This window comes from Camellia sinensis, chromosome 13, assembly GCF_055761805.1.
Source record: "Camellia sinensis isolate YWXY chromosome 13, ASM5576180v1, whole genome shotgun sequence".
NCBI classification, from domain to species: domain Eukaryota; kingdom Viridiplantae; phylum Streptophyta; class Magnoliopsida; order Ericales; family Theaceae; genus Camellia; species Camellia sinensis.
The window spans coordinates 110,439,435-110,451,497 of record NC_138973.1 but is presented as its reverse complement, the minus strand read 5'-3'; the positions used below and the strand labels follow the sequence as shown (position 1 = coordinate 110,451,497).

Genomic DNA, 12,063 nt, shown 5'->3' with positions numbered 1-12,063 from the left:
GGTTGCATTGAATTCAAATTACAAATCAATGAATTTCGAATTTGGGGTTTTTTTCAATTTTGACAACCAACAACCAGGAATCTCCCTCAAAGAGTAAAGGGAAAGGGGGTGAGAAAACTGACATATAAACTGAGAGCCAAATGAATTAAGAGGAAGCTTTAATTATGACATTGCAAGAGGGAAAGTTAAAAGCAAGAGACAGGTGACTAATGAAAGACCAAAAGTACCCGAACACAATGTGGTGTTGCACAAAGATGACCTCTTGACAGTATTTCAGTGGTTTCACCAATCTGGTATGCTATTTCATCTTCTCCAAATACCACCTGATGCATTAAGAAGAATACGAGTTAGACAAAAACTATATTTACATGAGCCAAATATTCTATTGGTCGTAAAACCTGTGCGATAGAGCACCGTCATTCAAACCATAACACACAAGATAACAAATCAAAGTTTTTTACGAAGTTAAGATCTGTTGCCAAAGAAATTCAACTGTTAAACCTTGACTAGCATGACAATCTGCAATTTTCCTTTCAAAGATCTTTCTCAATTCACTTTTAAGTTTTAATATGGTTTGGTTCATCAGAACTGCAACAAAAATTTGCTTAACAGTAGATTGACCTTAACCAAATGGAACCCGAGTGAGGCTGAACACTGACCTAACTAATCCATTCTATTCTTAGTTAACAATGTGAGTGCATATTTAACCAGAACAGAGCTGCATCAAAGTTTCCGACAACTGTTTCTTTCTGCATCAATAATGGGTTTACATTAGATAACACTTGAGATGAAGTGGTTTTTGTTACTCAAATAACAGGGAGAGATGCTTGGTAGCAAGGGAGTTAATTAACAACAGGGCGAGATGCTTTGAAGTTGAAATTTGAGCTAAAAATAGGTGAAAACTTAATAGCAATGGAGCGAGATGCTTTGAGCTAAAAAGGTTCTAGTATGAACACAGAAACTTAGTACATAGATTGCAGACTCAGAAAACTAGGAGTCAAAAGAAGAGAATGAAATTCTAAGGCCGTTACCAAAAAGTGAACATTTTCAGTATTTGGTTTCAATCATTCCTGATAAGAAGGTCAATGGAACAACCAACCTGAAAATTAGACCAGGGTGGATGAAGTGAAGAAGATACTTCTTGTGCTGTTATAGTTGAAGCCATGAAACCATAGGGAAAATTTATAAGGATGTCAGGTTAGACCTGCTTTAGGTCATTGTAGGATAATCGAAAAGCTAGATGTCCATCAAGTGAGAGTTGCTAAAAAGAGAATAAACAAAGGTAGACTTAGAAATGAAGGATTAGCAGAATTAAGCAACAACAAGAAGATTAGCGCGTTAATTAAGAACGTCATGCATTGAATAGCAATGACGACACCCTAAGGATTAATTTGTTTCAATTTGAAGGCAGTAAGAACGAAGAATAACCACATTCAGGGTTATGTTAGAAAAAATATGATAGCTATGAATTAACAACAGATTTCGTAAGTATGGGCAATCGGAAAAAAGGAAAAAATAAATCTATAAAACAACTTAGTAGTCGGAATGGGTTTGTTGAGTCAAGTTTTGTTGTTACTTGTGTAAGAAATAAACAACATCAGCAATAATTATCAAATTATAAGAATATGTTGCAAAGGATAATGAAATCTCCACTTGCGACATTTCTTTACTGTCTTGGATTCATTTCTCCTATAATTTCTATCCTGCCCATAGAACCTGTCAGTAAGGCATGCTTATGAAGTTCTCAGAGAATAACACATTGAGAATAAATCATAAAGTTATCCTTCTCTTAGTTAAAACCGCCCTGGGACAGACACTCCAATGGATATTGAAAATTCAATGACTTTTGACCAATCTTCTTTTTATTATGATTTTCTTGAAAGTATCCATCTTGCCTAACCTGTGATGCTATCAACAACTAATTCAAATGCGGGATAGATGTTCGGTATTCAGTACACCCCCAATTATGCGTTGTGTACTTAAAACCTACCTTCTATTTTGGGCCATACACAAAATATGCTATTAGGGAAGCAAAAGAAGCGCATCAATCTTTGTCTCAGCAATTAGGATTTTATATTTTTTCACCTACACAAATTGTCATATCATATGAATTTTGTTCTGGTTGTGTAGTTTCTTTATTAAGACAGTCCCTCATGAACATGCATCTAAAAAATTTCAGTATCATTTTGGTTACTTTAAAATAGGTATGAAATCCTATGAATTGTCAGTAAGGACAACAAAAAAAAGAACCACCTTGAATTTCATTTCCCATTTGTATGATGTGCCCAACCATTATTGCTTATACATGTGATTAATTGCTTACATGTTCTATGCAATTCTTTTTATTTTATTTTATCTGACATTAAAGTTCAAGTCTACCACAAACATCAACAACATCTATAAACAATTTTCCACATTATTTCCCAATTTTGAATCTCCCTTTTAACTTCCATTGCATGACTTCACCACTGCGTTAAACATGTCCACTACCGATATTATCTTTTTTATATTTACTTTCATTGATGAACTTGGCTCTTTTAACACTCATTGGATTTCAGATGCAATCTCAACCTTCTTGTTACCCACCATGTATACTATTTTCAAGGTATATATTTCCCCCAATTTTGAGGTGAGATAGATCCACAACATTTGCATACATAATTTTGAATAAATGGAAAACTATCACTTCTAAAGTTGAAATAAAAAACCTTCAATGAAGCATATATTCTGTTATCAAATCGGATAAATAAAGTGCAAGTAAAATCTTTGCACAACTACAGTTTCAAGCACAAGAAAGTATACTTTAACTATTTGATCATTTCGTGTTTTGATATAAAGACCGGCAGCACTATCAGGGCAAGGTAACTCTACAGCATCTCTCATAAACATGCCACGGGTAAGACCTACATGTTGAATTCAACCACAAATTAGAGACAAAATAAGAAATATTGACAACAATTTCAAATCTACTGGAAAAATCTGAAATTGATCTGAATTTGTTTATCAAGCTGCAGGCTATCCAATAAATTGTTTATGGATAGGGAATACATATAAAAACTTGTTTAAAAATCATATTTATTTCATAGAGGGAAATTAGGGCAAAATTTTCAAAATTCTAGGTGAATACTTAGCATTGGAATCTGAACTATGACATCATGCTTGTCACATACAATTCAAAATTTTGAAAGGTCCTTTGCCAGTCTCAAGTGTGGTTGATAGGATGGTGGTTACTAAAGCTGTATATTACTTCATTTTCACAATATACATGTAATAAACATGAGCGGTGGAGATCACGTGGGCTGGTGAGGAAGCATTCTGGGAAGTAAGGCACTCGTTGAGGTGGCATGGCCCATCGAAAAGTAGACAAGGTGAGAGCAGATGCAGTATCAGAGCAAGGGAGAGAAAAAGAGTCATGTGGGTCAGATGTTGCACTAGAACCTCTATGGTTGGAAAGATGGAGAAGGTTGTCTTGCATGAATGAAGGGAGGCTCTATTAATAAGAGGGTCAAGCCATGGAGGCCAGCTCATCTGGTCACATGACTAAGTGGAAGAAAGGGGACAGGCGGCCCTCCTTTTCTTGGCTCAACAAACTGAAGGCAAATCCAGCACTAGTAGTATTGCCGAAATTACATTCCTTCGTCTATAAATAAGAAGAAGAAAAAAAATTTAAATGATATTTTTAAATTAATAATTGTATATGCAGATGCTTTGATCGAATATACAAATCCGGTACTTTATCAGCAAGGCTCTCTCCTTGTAGAAGTTCAATTTGAGTTACCAAATCTGCTTTATATTTGAATTCAAAATTTTGGTTTGGGACACCACTCTTCATCGTATTGGCGATGTTCTTGCTTCACCTAGCAACAATTTCAACCACCAGCACAGGTATAAACTATAAAGCATGGACACCTCTCCGGAGGTCACTTATGAGTGTCCGACACATGTCGGACATGCTTGAAAGAGTCGGACACGCTGTAGACACATAGGGATATGCTGAGGACACGCTAGGGACACGCTGTGGACACATAGGGACATGCTGAGGACACGCTAGGGACACACTGGGGCCACATTGGGTACACGCTGAGGACTATTTTTTTCAAAAAAAATTAATTTTTAAAATTTTTTTTACTAAAAATCACATACCTAAATTTGATAAAATTAAATATTTGACATTAAATACATATTAAATATTTAAAAATATGACATATAATAAATATATAAAATTATATTTTTTACACGTGCCTCCAACGTGTCGTGTCCTTCATTTTTTGAAAATTTACGAGTCCGCGTGTCCGTGTCGTGTTAGGTGTCTGTGTCCGTGCTTCTTAGGGTATAAATTCACATTGAAGTTCCATGTGGTCCAAGCAGAGCGAGGCTCATTTCCCTATCTGTTACCTCTTCTCCCTTTTATTGTTCAACGTAATGCTTACATTCAATCAAGTGAAATTTGCATGCCCTCCAAGGTTTAACAGATAAATTAGACGTATATCTCGTTAAGTGTGTTATATAGGAGGTGGATGATTCACAAATCTCGAATCGGCGTGTTTTTCAAGGAGTGGATGATTTGGTGGCTTGTATGAAAGCTCGGTTGGTGATTTTGTATAGTTGGGTGTCAGGGACCGTATCTCCGGATTTGTTTGCTTATGACAATTTTATAGATACTCTTTGTGGTTAGGTTTGGGTTTTGTCAATTTTCCAGCTGTATTCATTAGCATTGTCAGAATGCTAGTTCATTGATAAAATTTTTATTTATAAAAAATGAAAAAGAAAGTGTGCTATAGGGGAGGATTTCACAAGCCTTTTGTCCTTGTAATTATTAATATGGAGGGAGAGGAAAGGACTTTGTATTGGATGATCATCATTTCAATGAGCTAGCTCATGGGTTATCCAACTCAGTTTATCACCTTATAGAGCTCCAGATACAAATGTTGCAATAGGTTGGGCAGAAAAATTGCTCACCTGTGAGGGAACCATGATCAGTGTGCCACCCACACCAAGATGACATAGACTCACCATTTTGGGTAAAAACACTGCAAGAAAGTCATTTTCAACTTATTAATTGGTTGGATGTCTTCAAACCAATAATTTATTTTATTTAAAATTGAAAAAAGTAAACACTCCATACTGTATTCAAATAACACAATTTTCAATTCATAAGAAAAGATTCTCCCATCAAGAAGAGTTCATAGGAAGTTGTTGGTCCAAGGTAAGAAGTTTATCAGAATCACTGGAAAAGAGCAACATGGAAAAACCAACAACAACAATTCAAAGCAATAGAACAAGTTATTATGCACTTCATGATAAAATGGCTGCACTAAATCATTATGTGCATGCACAGTAAAAACCAATCAGTCATGAGAATGGAGATCTAAACAAAGCAATGTTCAGACTCTATACTGAATGAAAGGAAGGTTCATAGATTTCCAGCCTAAGCTGATGTTACGCCACTGGAAAAAATTGGATTGTAAATTTACTACAAGCAATCAATTGGATTGTAAAGTTTTTAAAGCAAGATTCTACACAAGGATATTGGACCATTATGCATATGGACATTAGAATTCCATGGTTGAATATCATCTAGCAAGATAACAAAATCACAAAGGTAATCAATCTATTATAAACAAGACACGAGTTGAAATACATAGACCAGGTTACTTAACAGCTGACATTCGGACTTTATGAAATCATAGCTGCTTAAATTTTTAACTTTTTGCTTAGATAACATTTTTGACAAAGTAAAATCGTAGCGAGAATTATTCCAGTTTTTAACTAAGACAAGCTTATTTTATACAAGAAACTAAAGACTTTTTTTGTAAGTAAAAAATAAAATAAAAGATGGAGCAAAAAACTGCTTTAGTAGGATTATGAAAATAAAAATGCCAGTGCCTTTCAAGATCAGAAGAATGAACAAGATTCACAAATCAAGATATTGTGGCTGAAAGGTGAAAAAAATAGCAATTTTGTTCAACATAATGTCATTGTAAAAGTAAGTTGACTTTCCCTTCAAGCAAAGAGGATGAGGCTACAGGGAAGGGGGCGTCTAGGCCTTTCGAGGAAACATACAGAAAAACACCAGTTAAAGTTTTCTTTAAATACTGAACAAAGTACTTTATTGTCCTTGAAACAACAAAATTCTTTAGTGGAGACCATGTGCAACCATATGGGGAAAAAAAAGAAGAAAAAAAAAAGAGAGGGAAAAAAATGGGTTTGCAAAGCTCATGAAATTAAATGGTAATGAGGTCCCTAGCTCATATACTTTTATTATGACATTGGAAATGGAAAATACGTGACAGCTCACTGCTCGTGCCACTTGCCAGCTTTCTTAATTTCCTTGACCTTGTGACCCATCAAGAATTCATCTTCAATCTCTTCCATTGCAATCTAGAATTCCTAGGGATTTCAATTGTGAACTTTCATAGAACTTGTGATTAACTATCCTGGCCTCATATGGTACATCAAGTAATCTAATTTAAGGATGCCTACTTGGCCAAAATTAAATAATTAAAAAGCAAAACAAGAAAAAAGCAAAAGGCTTAAATTTGACAAGAGAAGCCAAGAAATTTGAGAAGTGTCTATCTAAGAAATGTTATGCACACCACAAGTACATCGATCATGTAAACCCCTTGATCTTCTATGCATACGCATGAGGCAAATGGAAAATATGGTACACCAAACAAAACATCAATTTAGCCACTAACCACATAACCGATTCTAATGTTCCTGAATGCTCACGATGACTGCTAAAGCACTTGGGGCACTCCAATGGTAAAATTAAAAATATTTAATCATGGAAAAAACTTGTAATAAGAAGAAATAGATCACCTCTGAAGGGAAGGAAAATAATAAAGCAGACGACCTTTATGACACCGAGAGCGCAGAAGTATCTGTTCAAGGCCTTCATCCTCATGCATTTTCATCCCCCTGGATACTGCTCAAATGCATATCACAACCTAAATAGTTCAGTTTAAACCAAAATTGCAAAACAAATAAATATGAACTATAGTCAGAAGAAAAAATAATTCAAAATGAAGAAACAAAGATCCACTGCAGGCAACTGGACAGGTTTGGGTCTACGTCTACCACAGCCCATAAAATGCTGGTTGCATGAAGCAAGATTTGCTGAAATCTGGACTGTAATTGTGGTCTTGCAAAGGGGGAAGAACTTCAAAAATGCAACAATAGCTCAACTAATAATTAGTTCTTCATTTGATAAATGTCTTTTATGATAGCAAAGGCTACCGCTAACTATCAGTAACATCTCCAGCACGTACAGTCTTATCTTGTAGATGCGAACACAATGGATGGAAGCTCTTCTTCATCGGAAACTGATGGCAAACTTTGCTTGAACAATAAGAAATTCTTCTGGTTACTTCTCACATAAACTTCATAACCATATTAAATTATTCAAGGAAACATTTTGAGCTTTATAACATTTTTTGTAACCTTTTAGAGAACATCTCAAAATAGGTCAGATTCTTCACAAGTCTCTCCATATAGTTTCTCTCAGTTTGGTTTGGTTGCATGAATGTACTATCATGATTGTTAAATGTGCGCCATCTAGAAGTTCGGCTTTAGCTTGCTACTCGAAGCATAATTCTCTCACATAGAAATAACCCCTTAATTACCTAGAAACACTTCTACTTGCCAGAAATGTCAAATTATACAGGTGCATTCTTTCTTAGTAAACTTTCTAGGCATTCCATACATAAATCTAACAGTAAGACTAACGGCCAAACAGAAAGGGGAAAAAAAAAAAAAAACAAAGGCTCTGTTTGGAGGTGTTCTGGAATTATATTTCCAGACCACGTTTTGCACTTCACGTTTGGATACAGAACTCAAGTCATAATTCAAGCACACAATTCAAAATACAACTCTGTTTATTGTTTGGCAACGATTTCCCCCCGTTTCTCTGCAGCACACAATTTCAACGGTCTAAAATATGGATCAGCAATAATCCTAACACTGAATACCTTCACAGGAAAGCACGTTGAAATTCTGAAAAGCATTCTCTGAACTTTGAAATGGTATACACATGTGAATTATAAAGGTTAATAAGTGACTAACTAAGGTTAATAAATGCAATGTGATGAGCTAAACTGGTATGAAGTGAGATATGGACACTGCGAGGAAGAAAAAAAAAAAAAAATGCAGAAACCGGTTGACCAGCCGGTCAACCAACCAGTGAACCCACCGGTCAACCCACCGGTCGGCCCCCTGCTGCTGTATTCAGCTGCTACCCTCTCTCGCCACCTTGCTGGTTATGTTGTTGCCTTGCTCAGTCAGACGTCCAGTGGATATAAGTGTTTTGAAGGCAGAAGTTTGAATGTTTAGTGGATAGAGACTGTGTTGGGAGGGGAATATCAATTATGTTGATCTTGTATGTTGGCTGGTGCCTTGGTTCAGGAGTAGGAAGTGTATTTGGTGCTGCCTTGGTGGAGGAGAACGAAGTGTATATAGAGGAGGACGAAGTGTATATAGATGGGTGTTGCAATAAATTAATGAAAATAAATGCATTGGAAAAAAATTTACGGAATAAATCGAAACTAATTGCCAAAAAATTATTGGTGTTAAAATTCACCCACTATCACCTACCACACTTCACCTACTCTCCACCTACCACTACCACCTACCACACTTCACCTACTCTCCACCTACTCCCAAACACACTCCTATATAATAGGAATCCTTGTAATTGTAATATAGAATAACATACAATCAATCAATAATACAATTCTCTATTTCTCTTTACATTATATTTCTACATGGTATCAGAGCAGGTTTAGAACCTAGTATTTTCGCTTCCCCGGCGGGCGGCAACCTCACCTTAGCCGCCCGCCGGACCTCAACCTAGTCCACTTCTGCTGCTACTGTCATGGATATGGCTGTGGCATTGAGCCTTTTTGCCTGGTTCTCCCTCAGCACCCATATCTCCTTCTGGAAATGCTATTTCGCACCCGTCTGTTGCTTGGCCACAGCCAAACATCCCTACTTTACATCTTCCTGGAAGCAATCTCCAGCCAAGTCGTCTGAGATCATCTTTTAATGCCAGGGACATTCCCACCGAGGAGCTCAATATGCTGCTAGATTGTGAAGTTCAGCAACAGCAGCTCCTAAATGACATGTCGTGCTTCTCGCCGACACATCTCAGAAAGTTTCCACAGAGGTCTCATCTCCTCGATTTTCCGATCAGATTGCCCCTCCAGCAGTTTTCTCTCCATCACATAAAGCTGTGGTTCGAAATCAGTTCCAACAACAACAACAACAACAACCCTGCAAAGCAAAACCTCCAAAAGCAATCCAACCTGTGGATCCATTAGCTACTCTGCATCGTTTTTTCCTTTTCCTGGAATAAGCACAGCAATTTCTTGAGTAATAATCATGGACCTGGTCAGCTCCCTACAATGTCGCAGCAGAACACAGTCTCAGGTTGGCGACCAGCTCCTCTTGGAAAACTCAAGATCAATTCAATTGTGATGCCTCTTTTTGCAACCAGCACTCCTCTGCTTCCATAGCAGCAGTTATGAGGGACTCACCTGGGCACTTGGTTGATGGAATAGCAAGGGCAATTGATGCTTCTTCGGTAGTATCAGCAGAAGCCCAGGCAGTTCGTATAGCTTGTGTTGTGGCACTCTTACAGTCTTTCATATGTTGAGATTGAGAGTGATAGTCAGATGGCTATTAATCTTTGCGTTTCTGAGACCGTTCCTCCTTGGGAAAGTAGTGCAGTGCTTTTGGATATTAGTGAATTTGCAGTGCAGCATGCTCCTCTTTCAAATTGTCTTTGTGCACACCTATCTCACCTCCTCGTTTTCTGAAGGGAGGTGGACCTGTCATTTTCTTTATGGCATTTGTTTATTGTTCAATGGCTTAAAGGTGTTCAAGATGCTCGCAGCTGTTGTACTGATGTTGGCGGTGGACCTCGCAGGTTCCAAACACAACTTTCTCAGATAAACACATTGTTTTTAATCACTTTACAGGACACTCACCTTTAATCTTTTTTTAATACCCCACTCACAGATCTTGATCTTGCTTTCACCAACACCAATCCCACTCAACTTTCTTTTCTTTTAATATATATATATATATGTTTATTATAATATATTACCTCAAGCTCTCACCATGTCCACTTTTGCACAATCAATCTTCACCTTTTGCACCTCACCCACGTTGCTCCACTTTCTTTATTTTATTTTATTTTATTTTATTTATTTATTTATTTATTTATTTAAAAAAAAAAAAAAAAAGAAAAAAAAAAGAGGAAGAAGAAGAACTGCACACCAAACTCATTTTATTCATATCGGGGCTCACCCCGATCCCCATTTTACACCACAAAAAAAAAAAAAAAAAAAAAAAAAAAAAAAAAAAACCAAACCAACACAAATCGGAACAATGGGATTTTTTCTTCTCTACTCTGCCGCCGGTCTCTTCTTCTTGCCTCCGTCCTGGCCGGCCCTTGACGGTATTGCCTCCGTGCTTCCTAGACCACCAAGCAAGTTGCCTCCTCCCTGCTCCTCCACTACAGCATATGGTGACCCTCCAAATCGGAACATCACGGTGGCCTTCCGCTTCAGCTCCTTGTTTTCTGTCTTTAGCACACTTATCTCTGCTCGCGCATCCTTATACATGCGTTGGAGCAGAGCCAGCTGGGAGTTTAACTGTTGCACCTCATTTGTCCTGCTCTGCAGCCGGTGCGACAAGTTTGTGACTGCCGTCATCGTCTCCACACAGGACTTCAAAGTATACTGATTGGCTTCAATGTCAGTTTGCACTGCCATTTTTTGCTCCACCGACCGCATAGGAAAGTTCAACGGAGCAAACCCTGGGGCGCTTGGTTGAGGTTCACTGGCCCCCGCACCAGTTATCTCTCTTGTTGACTCGTTGAGGTCGGGAAAGAGGGTGAGCAGCCCGCGGGAAGACGAAGCCATTTTTCTGGGCTACAAAGTGTTCCACAGTTTCTCTCTCCGAAGAGGCAGAGTTTTTCAGAGAAGGGTTGGTTTCAGAGGTTTCAGAATGGTATGCCTCAGCCTCAGCCTTCGTCTTGGTTAAATAGCCGAGGCAGCCACGCGTATCGCGCGCCACTTGCCGCCAGACGACAAACGGGCGCGCCAACCAAGGCACTCACGTGCCTCGCCATCATGTCTGGCGCACCTTTTGATGGCACGCCTTTTTCTGGCGCACCTTTTGATGGCACGCCTTTTTATGGCGCACCTTTTGATGGCACGCCTTTTTATAGATTGGGCACGCCTTTTGAAAACATGGGCACCCCTTTTGAAAACATGGGCACGCCTTTTTATGGATTGGGCACACTTTTTGATGGCACGCCTTTTGAAAGATTGGGCACACCTTTTGAGGGTGCGACTTTTTAAGGGTCCGACAAGACTCTGTAAACTGTCCCGACATTGATTCCGGTTAGCTCCTTCAAGGGTCCGACAAGACTCTGTAAACTGTCCCGACATTGATTCCGGTTAGCTCCTTTAAGGGTCCGACAAGACTCTGTAAACTGTCCCGACATTGATTCCGGTTAGTTTCTACAAGGGTCCAGCAAGACTCCGTAAACTGTCACAACATTGTCTGCTACAACGGTCCGACATGACCCCATAAACTGTCTTCTACAACGGTCCGACATGACCCCATAAACTGTCTTCTACATCGGTCTGACACCGCCATCCAGTGTCCTCTACACCGTTATGACACCACCATACAGTGTCCTCTACAACGTTATGACACCCCCATACAGTGTCCTCTACAACGTTATGACACCACCATACAGTGTCCTCTACAACGTTATGACACCACCATCCAGTGTCTTCGCCAATGGTTTGACACGACCATACAGTGTCTCCTATCCTCTTTTATTTTTATGTATTTTCTTGTTTTGTAACTCTCTCCAAACTCAAGTTGGTTAGTTCCTATCCCCCTTGAGTTTGCGGGGGGCTGTTAAAATTCACCCACTATCACCTACCACACTTCACCTACTCTCCACCTACCACTACCACCTACCACACTTCACCTACTCTCCACCTACTCCCAAACACACTCCTATATAATAGGAATCCTTGTAAT

At 38.5% G+C, this 12,063-nt stretch overlaps 1 protein-coding gene across 8 annotated transcripts in view; it reads right to left on the bottom strand.

Annotated features, from left to right (window-relative positions):
• Positions 1-12,063, bottom strand: part of LOC114276510 (uncharacterized) — a 54,657-nt gene that overhangs the window by 20,992 nt on the left and 21,602 nt on the right. For all 8 annotated transcript variants that reach the window (XM_082903154.1, XM_082903158.1, XM_082903159.1 and 5 more), the window contains 4 exons: positions 6,823-6,928; positions 4,960-5,030; positions 2,803-2,903; positions 228-323 (listed from right to left, as the gene is read on the bottom strand). In XM_082903154.1, the coding sequence (XP_082759280.1) occupies positions 228-323; positions 2,803-2,903; positions 4,960-5,030; positions 6,823-6,928 (374 nt within the window). The remainder of the gene's footprint in view (positions 1-227; positions 324-2,802; positions 2,904-4,959; positions 5,031-6,822; positions 6,929-12,063) is intronic.